A 13,524-nucleotide genomic window follows, 5' to 3' on the forward strand; every position below is an offset into this window, starting at 1 on the left:
ACCTGCATTTTTGGCGCAGCTTCTTTCCTGCCAAGATGATCAGGTTTTGCTGCAGAAAAAAATATAGCTAAAACGCTCTGTGTGAACTTATTACCCTAATGGTGGAGTTGGGTATCGCCACATTTTTTACTTTCACCACAATAACTTCATTTCGTTATGTAAATGTCTTGTGATATTCTGCTCTTGTTCGCTGACTATAGGTCATATAAAGGTTCAAGCTACTTAAAAGGAATGTATGGAAAATTAGGTGGCAAAAGGGAACTGTACTTTTAACAAGCTTTGCATTGATCAATAGTACAAGCGAACAACAAACTTTATAGTAAATCTTATCAGAGAATTCAGCTATTTTCTCCATTTATCAGCCACTTCTTCCCCTCCATCCTGTCTTCTTAAGTTGTCAAGTACAATTACAAGGCTTGTGTTACTCTATTGAGGGAGGAGGAGTAAAGAGCAGAGTAAGAAAATAGGCAGAGAGAGACACAGAACTTTCTGACAAGTCTTTTTTTTCTCAAGCCAGAGCTGGATTCACATCTACACAGCTCAAGCCTGCTTTATAAGCTCTTCCGTACCTCTGCTGTTTCTCTCTGTATGCTAAGGAATGAAGAGCAGCAATCCACCTCTAGTCTTGTCCTACCAACTCAGTCAATTTCTATTTCAGAAAAATAGTGGACAACTGGTGAAAATGCAGGATGCAAAAGATGTTATTACTCATAGTCTCAGGACTGCTTATTCTAAAAATTATTTGAACGCATGGTTACCCTTTTAAATTTGGGTTTGTTTTTTATATATGAATTTCAGTGTTTTTATGTGACTACTAGGGTTGAGCGACCTTTAGTTTTTTAGGGTCGAGTCGGGTTTTGTGAAACCCGACTGTCTTAAAAGTCGAGTCGAGTGAAATTTCCCTTAAACAGAAACGCAAAAGACACGTGGTGCGTGACAAAATAATGCTGAAAGGGCGTGCGTGCCTGCAATATGGCCAGCTGCAAAAAACATTTTTTAATAATGGAAAAAAAATAGCTACAACATTAAAGATGTAACACAACATAATTTTTCTTCTATAGATTACCCTTGATTAGTGATACATGAGACATTACCATTAACCGTTTACCGTTGTCTCTAATTATTTTTCTCTCTCATATCATTTTGTTAATTTCACTGTAAAATGTAAATTTTCCCTCCTGCTATTTCAGTATCGGGCAAATTCCTTTTCCGGGATGATACTGGTTTCAGTTTCAGCAATAACAAGTTTACTATGTAGAAGTGGAATATATATTATTTTATTAAAAGAATAATGTATATGTGTGTAATGTAGTGCGACGGTATCCTCACTGTACAGTGATGAGGCAGTGACCCAGGAAAGTTCAAAGTAAACGTAGTTTTAATGTCCAAAACTTATTAAAAAAATAAACGGTCTCCTCTGGATCGCATTCGTGAAACAAGACAGTCCGTAAATGCGGTTGCTGAGGACGACTGCACCGCCGTATTATGCTGCGGGGTGCAAGGATTCGTTCTGCTTGGTTCTGTGTTCCCTCACACAGGCTGAGCTTTTGCAGAGCCGTCTGCTCTGCACCTTGCAAACTTGAGTCTCCTCTCCTCCACCCTGGGTACCAACCACACATGATCCGCTTACTTCCCACATGGTGGGCATAGCCCAATGCGGAAAGTAAGCGGATCAATGCATTCCTATGTGTGCGGAATCCCCGCGATTCCGCACAAAGAATGAACATGGTGCTTTTTTTTCCGGAATGCGATTCCGCCACGGAAAAAAACGCAACGTGTGCACAAAAATTCCGGAATGCATTCTAATAATAGGATGCTTAATGTATGCGTTTTTTTGTGGTTTTATCCCGTTTTTATAGCAAAAAAACGCGAAAAATCCTGATCGTGTGCACACAGCCTAACACTCACTTTTATTCTGCATTGCAATCACAGCTATGCCTGTGACTGCAATGCACTCCTGCAGCCTAAATATGCTTCTGTGCGCATCCTGGGGGACACATAGCGACCTTCGCATATGACCCCACAGTATATAATCTTTCCGTGGCTTCCATATTTGAAACATATGTTTCCATCCTCCATAGTGTATATAGACAGTATAGCGGCATGTATGTGATTTTTTGAGATTGGCTACATAGGTTGTAGCCTGAAAGTTTATCCTAATCCAAAGGATAACGAAAGCAAGGGTCCCGCTTTGCCATTTGTATGAGTTGGTGGTCATACATGTGCACTGCCACAATATTCAAAGTCTATAGGACTAGCAAGGATTGCTTTGAATGGTGCAGTAGTGCGGATGTGTGACTATTACGTGGTACATTGGGCATCTTGGACACGGACTGTAATGATATATACTAGCTGGGTGCATTTAAAGGGTTACTCACAGCTGCGGCACTTACAAGCTACAGAGCAGCGGTGGTCGGTCTCCCAGGCAACAAGCTGTAAATTAAAATGTTAATATCTCAAGAACGGCTGAAAATTTTGATGCTTGTTTTTTCTAGTACTATTTGACAATATCCATGTAGGAAGAAGTGACTGACCATTTAAAACAGAAAAGGAATTTCACTGATGATGGTCGAGAACTAATATCTCTTTTTAAATCGGATACATTTTTATTTAACCAAATTCAAGGTACAAAGCAATAATAAAAAAAAATAATAATAATAATAAACAAAAATCGCAATGAGAACAACATTAACAATGGTCATTAGTTTCAGAATTTCCATTCCTCCCTTCCCCTCCCCCCATTACATACAAGAGCAGCGAATAATGCATGGTATAACCTAAGTTCAGGGTCATCTTCTCTCCACCCAAGGTGTGAGAACTAATATCTCTAATAACAAAAGGTCATTATACACCAGGTAATATAAATATTTTCTTTAATAGGACCTATTATGGTGTTCCACCCAATATGTAACCATTTAGCACCCTATAAAATAATCCAAATATGTTTACGGTATTAAGGGTGAAATGTATCAATATACCAGGTGAAGACAATCCACAGCTACAACAAACCTGGAAGAAATAACACAGGTCAACAAAAAAAAAAAATTTTTCTGGTGTCCAAAATATTTTAATGAATTTGGGGTATTTTTGGGGTGCTGATTCTGAATATGTCATCAGTTTTGCCAGATTGGCTCAAGTTTTTGAGATTTTTGGTATCTTATTTATAGCACTTGTTGGTAAATGCGACGCATCATCTCATTAATTTCTTTGGATTAGTAATTCAACTGAGCAGTTCTCAATATAGTTTTGTGTTAATTAGTGTTCTAAAAGTTTGTTCATAGCTTGATTTTTGCACTAACTTTATGTTGTTGTCTGTTTTCCAGTGAAAAGCATGAACTCATCAAGAAGAAGTTGTCTTAACGATCCAGACTCATTCTGTTACATTTGTGGTGAATACACACTGCCAAAACATAGAAGAAACATAACAGACTTCGTAAAAAAAGTGTATTTTGCCTATTTTGGGGTTATGCTTGGGGACCAAGACAAGTTTTGGGCACCACACATAGTGTGCAAAGCATGTATCGAATTATTACGAAAATGGAGCAAAGGACAAAGAAAAAGCTTCAAATTTGGTGTTCCAATGGTGTGGAGAGAGCCAAAAAATCATCATGATGACTGTTATTTATGGTAAACACAGGTACAGGCACATCTTCACAATGAGGGACAGGCCTTCTTGCAGATTCCATGTTACTCCCATTTTCGTTTCTTATGCTTATTGAATCCTTGCACTTGCACTGCACAGAAATAACAGTCATCATGATGATTTTTTGGCTCTCTCCACACCATTGGAACACCAAATTTGAAGCTTTTTCTTTGTCCTTTGCTCCATTTTCGTAATAATTCGATACATGCTTTGCACACTATGTGTGGTGCCCAAAACTTGTCTTGGTCCCCAAGCATAACCCCAAAATAGGCAAAATACACTTTTTTTACGAAGTCTGTTATGTTTCTTCTATGTTTTGGCAGTGTGTATTCACCACAAATGTAACAGAATGAGTCTGGATCGTTAAGACAACTTCTTCTTGATGAGTTCATGCTTTTCACTGGAAAACAGACAACAACATAAAGTTAGTGCAAAAATCAAGCTATGAACAAACTTTTAGAACACTAATAAACACAAAACTATATTGAGAACTGCTCAGTTCAAGTACTAATCCAAAGAAATTAATGAGATGATGCGTCGCATTTACCAACAAGTGCTATAAATAAGATACCAAAAATCTCAAAAACTTGAGCCAATCTGGCAAAACTGATGACATATTCAGAATCAGCACCCCAAAAATACCCTAAATTCGATGAAATATCTTTGGCACCAAAAATGCTGTTGACCAGTGTAATACTAGAGACTAAAATAGAGAGAGAGTATTTTATAGGGAGGCACCAAGTGAACAAACAAGAAATACGGTAAATCCCTATGAACCTAAAATGATATAAGCAGTGAAGTGCTAAATAGTCTCCAGAAATCTAGATGTAGTAATATCACTGATAGGCATAATACGACTATGCATACATATTCCTTTCTCAGGCCACCAGCAGTAACATAGAACTGTCATTAGGTCTCCAGCCCTCTGCAGACTGTCTTGGTATACACAGCAAAGCTAACCAGCTGTAAAACAACAATAGAAAATGGTTAGGCCTCACTAGCAAGAACACGGTGTTGCCTGGGGTCTACCATTGGTCAGACTCAATGCCAACATTTATAGCAGTCTCCATTTATAAATATTTTCTCCTATGCCTGTAATGACTTTGTAATAAGCATCAAAGTAGTCCATTTCTTTCTCTGTATATTCCTATACTATGGCAGCCAGGAAAAGGGTTTTGCATCAGAGGAGACCAGCACATGGATTTCTTCTTTTGAAAGGCAACAGCTGGGGGGCCCTTATTAGTGGGGTCCGCCTCACAGAGCAGCACTGGTGTACATAGTAGGATGTTCCAACCCTGATGAATCCACTGTGCCTGATATTTAATAATGGAGCTACGGGCTGTTCAGATCTGCCGCTGCCCCCCAGGCTCCATCCACTGCAGTGGTCTCCTAGGAGCAAAGAGGAAATACAGTACGTACAGCACCAGTTCTTTCACTTTTCCCATGTACAAGGCGTTTCATTTTGGATCTTCTGTATGAAGCTCGGTGACCTCTGCATGCTGTATGTATTCTACTCCTCCAGCTGCAGATTGTTCCCAGATTGTTAAAGTGTGAGATCCACAAACCTTAGTCCAATATCGCACTTTCCATGCTCAGCGGTGACACCCTGTGTTTTTCCTGGCACCAGGCTGGTGCAGCATGTTTGTCTTCCTTTCTGTAGTGACCGTATATTACCGTGTGTGGGAAGTGCTGTCCTGCACCTTGTGTTATTCTCCTGTACAATCACTTACTCCCTCCTAAGGGTATGTGCACACGTTCAGGATTTCTTGCAGAAATTTCCTGAAGAAAACCGGAAATTTTCTGCAAGAAATCCGCATTTTTTTTTTTGCGTTTTTTTTTCCGTTTTTTTAGCATTCTGCAAGCGTAATTAGCTTGCAGAATGCTAAAGTTTTCCAAGCGATCTGTAGCATCGCTTGGAAAACTGACTGACAGGTTGGTCACACTTGTCAAACATAGCGTTTGACAAGTGTGACCAACTTTTTACTATAGATGCAGCTTATGCAGCATCTATAGTAAAAGATAGAATGTTTAAAAATAATAAAAAAAATAAAAAAAAGGTTATACTCACCCAGACATCTCCTCACCGGCGTCCGTTCCTCTTCCTATAGCTGGTCTGTGCGCACAGGACCTTCCGTGACGTCACGGTCACGTGAGCGGTCACGTGACCGCTCACGACCAATCACAGGACAGTGACGTCATCGGCAGGTCTTTCGCCGCACACCAGCTACAGGAACCGAATGGCAGCGTGCAGTGGAGGCGGGAAGACATCGAGGGTGAGTATAGGACTATTTTTTATTTTAATTCTTATTTTTTTGACCACTTATATGGTGCCCAGTGCGTGGAGGAGAGTCTCCTCTCCTCCACCCTGGGCACCAACCGCACATAATCTGCTTACTTCCCGCATCGTGGGCACAGCCCCGTGCGGGAAGTAAGCAGATCAATGGACCCCTAGGTGTGCGGAATCCCCTGCAATTCCGCATTTTAATGAACATGTTGCTTTTTTTTCCGCGATGCGATTTTTTCGCGGAAAAAAAGGCTACATTTGCACAAAAAATGCGGAATACACTTAAAATAATAGGAGGCATATGTAAGCGTTTTTTTCACGTTTTTATAGCGAAAAAACGCGAAAAAAACGCGAAAAATACTGAACGTGTGCACATGGCTTAGGGTATGTGCACACGTTGCGGATTTCTTGCAGAAATTTCCTGAAGAAAACCGGAAATTTTCTGCAAGAAATCCGCATTTTTTTTTTTGCGTTTTTTTTTGCGTTTTTTTTAGCATTCTGCAAGCGTAATTAGCTTGCAGAATGCTAAAGTTTTCCAAGCGATCTGTAGCATCGCTTGGAAAACTGACTGACAAGTTGGTCACACTTGTCAAACATACTGTTTGACAAGTGTGACCAACTTTTTACTATAGATGCTGCCTATGCAGCATCTATAGTAAAAGATAGAATGTTTAAAAATAATAAAAAAAATAAAAAAATGCTTATACTCACCCAGACATCTCATTAGCGGCGTCCGTTCGTCTTCCTATAGCTGGTCTGTGCGCACAGGACCTTCTGTGACGTCACGGTCACGTGAGCGGTCACATGACCGCTCACGACCAATCACAGGACAGTGACGTCATCGGCTAGGTCCTTCGCCGCACATCAGCTACAGGAACCGAAGCGACAGCATGCAGTGGAGGCGGGAAGACATCGAGGGTGAGTATATCGCTATTTTTTATTTTAATTCTTATTTTTTGACCAATTATATGGTGCCCAGTGCGTGGAGGAGAGTCTCCTCTCCTCCACCCTGGGTACCAACAGCACATAATCTGCTTACTTCCCGCATGGTGTGCACAGCCCCGTGCAGGAAGTAAGCAGATCAATGGACTCCTAGGTGTGCGGAATCCCTGCAATTCCGCATTTTTAATGAACATGTTGCTTTTTTTTCCGCTATGCGATTTTTTTCGCGGAAAAAATCACAACATTTGCACAAAAAATGCGGAATACCTTGTAAATAATAGGAGGCATATGTTAGCGTTTTTTTCGTGTTTTTATCACGTTTTTATAGCGAAAAAAACGCTAAAAATCCTGAACGTGTGCACATGGCCTAATAACGTTGTAATTTAAAGTGACACAAAAATGTCACATTTGTGCTCTGTAGGAGTTATATGTCCTGTTTCTTTCTCCATTTTCTATCTGTAGCAGTCAATATTCTGCAGGTCACATTTGTGTTCAGTGGGTGTCATATCCTGTTTATTTCTCCATTTTCTATCTGTAGCAATCTATATTCTGCAGGTCACATTTGTGCTCAGTGGGTGTTATATCCTGTTTCTTTCTCCGTTTTTTATGTGTAGCAGTCTATATTCTGCAGGTCACATTTGTTCTCAGTGGGTGTTATATCCTGTTTCTTTCTCAGTTTTCTAACTGTCGCAGTCTATATTCTGCAGGTCACATTTGTGCTCAGTAGGAGTTATATCCTGTTTCTTTCTCCATTTTCTATATGTAGCAGTCAATATTCTGCAGGTCACATTTGTTTTCAGTGGGTGTTATATCCTGTTTCTTTCTCCATTTTTATGTGTAGCAGTCTATATTCTGCAGGTCACATTTGTGTTCAGTGGGTGTTATATTCTGTTTCTTTCTCCATTTTCTATGTGTAGCAGTCAATATTCTGCAGGTCACATTTGTTCTCAGTGGGTGTTATATCCTGTTTCTTTCTCCATTTTCTATATGTAGCAGTCAATATTCTGCAGGTCACATTTGTGTTCAGTGGGTGTTATATTCTGTTTCTTTCTCCATTTTCTATGTGTAGCAGTCAATATTCTGCAGGTCACATTTGTTCTCAGTGGGTGTTATATCCTGTTTCTTTCTCCATTTTCTATATGTAGCAGTCAATATTCTGCAGGTCACATTTGTGCTCAGTAGGAATTATATCCTGTTTCTTTCTCCATTTTCTATCTGTAGCAGTCTATATTCTGCAGGTCACATTTGTGCTCAGTTGGTGTCATATCCTGTTTCTTTCTCCATTTTCTATCTGTAGCAGTCTATATTCTGCAGGTAGCATTTGCTAACAAAAAACTCTTTTCTGCCAGACTAATCCGTTCTGCTCAAATAATGCGCTGCTGAAAACCACCTTCTGAATTAAGCAAGATAAAATAAGAAAAGCCAAGTAGCTATAGTGAGACACATTTTTCTCACGACCTACGATGCCCATGCATCTTAATAGATGATTGACCGAACCTTTCGATGGTCAGTGGCTCTCTTCTGAGTGTATATGTATGTGTATGTATATATATATATATATATATATATATATATATATATATATATATATATATATATATATATATTTGCATGCTTGGGTTGACAGAGTGTACATGTGTCTTCAGTGTGGGGGTGGGTGTCAGCCACCTAGAGACCTCTGCGGGTTCAGCTAGCTTTATATACTGGGAGACTTTAGGCTGTGAAATGTAGAGTTTGCCGTAAACTGTTTTGAGCTTTGGTCACACATGGGGGCTGTTCATTGAGGCTATGTGCCCACGTTGCGGATTTTTCCTCCCAGTTTTTGAAAAATCCGCAGGTAAAACGCACTGCTTTTTACCTGCGCATTACCCACAGATTTACCACGGATTTCCTGTGGTTTTTGTGCGGATTCCACCTGCAGTTTTACACCTGCGGATTCCTATTGAGGAGCAGGTGGAAAACGCTGCGGAATCCACACAAAGAATTGACATGCTGCGGAGAATAAACAGCAGCGTTTCCGCGCGGAATTTTCCGCAGCATGTGCACTGCGGATTTTGTTTTCCATAGGTTTACATGGTACTGTAAACCTGATGGAAAACTGCTGTGTGCCAATCCGCTGTGGATCCGCAGGCAAATCCGCAACGTGTGCACTTAGCCTGAGACTGGCATTTTGTACTCCAGTCTTGATCCAGGGTGTGCTGGAGTAAGATGCATCAGAAATGTTCTCTCATCAGGATTTCAGCCACAGAGGTAGTTTGTCCAACTGTGCCAATTGTGAAAAAGATGACATAAGCTGGCTTAAAATCACCTAAAGGAGCAACATTTTTGTGCAACCATGAGAAGAAAAAAACTGCAAAAGTATAGTGACATTTCAAGCAGTTTTACAAAAGATTTCTGGCACGAACTGATGAAGTGGACCCTTTGTTTCTTTTCTAGTTTTCTGCAAGACACAGTCATTGATCTTTTTGTAGGTTTTAAGTTGGCCAAAATGACATCTGGCCTGTTGTATTACCACAGTACGTATCACAGGTAATAATGAAATAAGAGATTTGTTTTCCATTATTGTTCTTCTGTGTAACCTTATATTGTGGTCGCCATTGTAAGTAACAGTGACTGTACACTATTCTCTTCAGCCAGGCCTATACAAGAGGGCACGTGAGCTCTGGCAGCGGTGGAACCCTTTTGTTCAAGAAAAGAAAAAAAATGAGAAGGTCCACTTATTGGTGAGTAGGTGATGCCTCTGGATTTTCTGCATGTTCTTCTTTGTGCTGATGAAGTGATCGTATTGTTTTTTCATCTCTCATTCCTTGTAATGACTTTTCTGCCGGATACAGAGAATCAGCAAACTATTCTTGGCATAGACTTGAATGCTATGCCATAAAACATTTTTTGGGGGTTTGCGAATTGTTTGTACATGATGCTTTAGGTAGCAGAGAATATGTGTGGTGACATATGTGCAATCATATTTACTTGAGATTTTCTTATTTTCTCAATTAGGTATTTATACAGTCCCATACACGTGAAATATCAACATTTGTGGTGCTTGATAAGTGCTTGTGTAGGAAGCTCACACGATTGAGGCCTCTAGTCTTAGGACTCCAATGACTTACCATATTTTTCGGACTATAAGACGCACCAGACCATAAGACTCACCCCAAATTTTCAGAAGAAAAATAGGGAAAAAAATGTGTCAAATGAGGGTCCTTCTTACAGTCCGAATGATTCAGCTTACCTGGGGGTGGGGTGTGATAGGGAGCCCTGGTGGAGTGGTTTCACAGGTGTTCGGTTGTTTGGTTCATTCCAGGCTGGTGCAGCAGGTTCGGTGGTGCGGGGGCTCCGCCATTTTTTTAAAACCTCCACACATCCATTCCAGGCTGATGTGCAGCAGTTTTGCAGATGATCGGTGGTGTGGGGGCTCTGCCGGCACTTGTAGAAATCCCATCCCCTGAGATCTCATTCTGCGCATGCGCCACCTCCAGTGGCCATTTTCATGGAGACCGACTCATCACAGCAATGGAAGTGCTGGGGCTCCGGCCTTTCACAAAATGTCGTCGGAGCTCTCGCACCACCGAGCATCTACAAAAGTGCGCGCCCCAGCCTGGGATGGATGTGTGGGGGCTCCGGGATTTCCACAAATGCCGGCGGAGCCCCCGAACCACCGATCATCTGCGAAACTGCCGAGCATCAGCCTGGGATGTCTACTGGTAAGTGCATTTGGCCTATAAGATGCACCCCCAAAAAATAGTCCAAAAAATACGGTACATAATGAAAGGGTTGAATAGTGAATCCCTTTTCATCAAATTGTATGATCTGTTGTGAAATTTTCCAATCCATATACCTTTGGCACCCCTTTCTTTTTTTTGAGAGATATATTGAATCCACTATTGGGTGCCGTAAAGGATAAAGGACACCAGGCAGCACCTCAGGCATGTTGTGACTATGTGCACAGCTACCAAATGTGAGCACTCGCAATCTACGTTATTGATCTACCATATTTGCCCTATCCGCGCCTTCTTTGTGTCCTAAATACGGCTCCCAGGCTGCTGACTTTGCTTCGCTTTCTTTTTTAGTTAGTTTGGACAAAGCTGCCCCAATGTGTACGCTGACATAAATTTCACCCCGGTCAGACCCTGAAATGTTTCCTGGCTTTAACTCCCTTTGGTGTTGAGAAGGATATAGAAATGATAGGAGAAATACTGTTGGCTTACATTTACACTAGACGCACAGGGCAGGCTGATTCCGTCCGACCTGCAGGCCTTAATAGAGTGAGTGTCAAGACATTTCTTTATGAATGCCACCATTGAGAAATGACAGACAGTAACACCCTGGCAGTAAATCGTCTGCTCCACCTTGGCGCACGTCGTGCTTGCAGAAGCTGGTGTTGATGGCCTCGGTTTGCGGGATGGAGTTGACTGTGTCCACTGTTGTTGAATCTGTACATTTCTGAGCTCTGCTTTGCCCTCAAGTCTCTTGGCCTGATATAATGCTCATTTAATATGTGTAAGCAAACATTAATCGCATGCCTGGCACCTGCCGATGTCTCCTGGTAGCCCACCAACACTTTTTACTGTCCACTAGCTTAATGTTGTGTTTCTTTGTGCGTCTATCTTGATTGGAGCCATTCTTGCAATATCATGTCCAGACACAACTGCACAACAGGATGCAGCAGGGACCCATGACAGTGGGGGCAGCGCAGGTGCAAAATACTAACGGATCAGCCACTTACTAACCCACCAAACATCCGTAGGGTGACTGCCTAGTATTCACAATGCACACATGCTTTCATAGGGGCCATTCACACCATTACACGAGATGCACCTCTGTGTGGACAGCCTATTACTAGAGATGAGCTAATTTCATTGGGTCAGAACGTATTCGGGGGAACCCGGCTTCTTGGAGCTCCCCGGCCTGTTGGGCTCTCCATGCATGTGCTGTGCCTGCCACACAGCCGCCACACATGCAGCTGCGGAGCGCTCCATGTATCTACTTTACACCAGCACAATTTAGAAACCTTCAGGAACGATCAGGAATGGCTCAGTGTTTCTTCAGGATTTGACGCAGGTGAAATCTGCATCTGAGGTCACTGGCAGGTCACCTGTGTTTTTTATGCATTTTTTTGCCTGTGGATCGCCCGCAGAGACAGACATGCGGCGCGTCTTTCCAGACCGCTGCGGAAATTACCCATACACTTTCATTAGATGTGGTAAAACCGCATTATCTTCCTAATCACATGCTTATTAAGTGCAGGAACGCAGCTTACCATGCATGTGTACTAATTTACATAATGGTGTATCTTATTTTAGCCGGAAGTACATGGACTCTGCAGTTCTCACGATCACTGATTGCAAGAACTACACAGTGCACATGACCGCCGGGGACGGGGTTTTCTCCGGTCACTAGCATCAGCTTCAAGTTCTCATGATCTACTGCGTCATAACTATCGGATGTATGCAGCGTCCAACCCGCAGCATTTCTACCCATACCCTCAAAAGTTGACCAGCGATTTCTTATTTTTCTAACAAAATTTGCAAAACCATTTTTTTTAGGGACCACCTCACATTTGAAGTGACTTTGTGGGGTCTATATGACAGAAAATACCCCAAAGTAACACCATTCTAAAAACTGCACCCCTCAAGGTGCTCGAAACCACATTCGAGAAGTTTATTAACCCTTCAGGTGCTTCCTAGGAAATTTTAGATTATGGAAGGAAAAAAATTAACATTTAGCTTTTATTCGCAAAAAGTTTACTTTAGATCCAAATTTTTTTTATTTCCACAAGGGTAACTGGAAAAATGGACACACAAATTTGTTGTGCAGTTTCTCCTGAGTACACCGATACCCAAAAGTGGGAAAACCACTGTCTGGGCACATGGTAGGGCTCAGACAGGAAGGAGGGCCATTTGACTATTTTTAATGGGAAATCTGCTGGAATAATTAGCAGACACCATTTCGTGTTTGCAGAGCCCCTGATGTCCTTAAACATTGGAAACCCCCCCACAAGTGAGAACATTTTGGAGACTAGACCCCTCAGTGAACTTATCCAAATGTGTGGTAAGCACCTTGAACCTGCAGGTGCTTCACAGAAGTTTTATAGCATAGAGTCGAAAAAAAAAAAAAAACGTTTAGTCCCATTTTATTTTCACAAGGGTAGCAGGAGAAAATTGACCCTAAAATTTGTTGTGCAATTTCTGCTGAGTACACCCAAACCCTATATGTGGTCGAAAACTACTTTGGAGGCACAGTGCAAAGCTCAGAAGGGAAGTAGCGCCATATTATAGTGCAGATTTTGCTCCACTTGTTTGAGGGTACCATGTCACATTTGCAGAGCCCCTGAGGTAGCAGAACCCTCTATAAGAGACACAATTTTACAAACTACACTTCTCAATGAATTCATCTAGGGGTGCAGTGATCATATTGACACCACAGGAGGGTCACAGAATGTTATACCATTGGGCAGTGAAGAAAAAAATACATTTTTACCACCAAAATTCTGTTTTATCCCCAGATTTTACATTTTCACTCTGGGAAATGGGTAAAATTGGCACCCAAATTTGTCCACATTTTCTGATGAATATAGAAATACTCTATATATGGCTGTACAGTACTGCTTAGCCACACGGCGAGACTTGAGAGAATAGTTTGTGAGCTCCATATA

The 13,524-nt window shown here is 41.5% G+C and overlaps 1 protein-coding gene across 4 annotated transcripts in view; it reads left to right on the forward strand.

The window, feature by feature from the left end:
- VEZT (vezatin, adherens junctions transmembrane protein) overlaps window positions 1-13,524 on the forward strand; it is an 84,249-nt gene that overhangs the window by 40,337 nt on the left and 30,388 nt on the right. For 2 of the 4 annotated variants that reach the window (XM_077265147.1, XM_077265148.1), the window contains exon 3: window positions 9,503-9,592. In XM_077265147.1, the coding sequence (XP_077121262.1) occupies window positions 9,503-9,592 (90 nt within the window). The remainder of the gene's footprint in view (window positions 1-9,502; window positions 9,593-13,524) is intronic. The other 2 variants (XM_077265149.1, XM_077265150.1) reach the window with 1 other exon arrangement.

Source organism: Ranitomeya variabilis, chromosome 5 (assembly GCF_051348905.1).
Source record: "Ranitomeya variabilis isolate aRanVar5 chromosome 5, aRanVar5.hap1, whole genome shotgun sequence".
Taxonomy (NCBI): Eukaryota; Metazoa; Chordata; class Amphibia; order Anura; family Dendrobatidae; genus Ranitomeya; species Ranitomeya variabilis.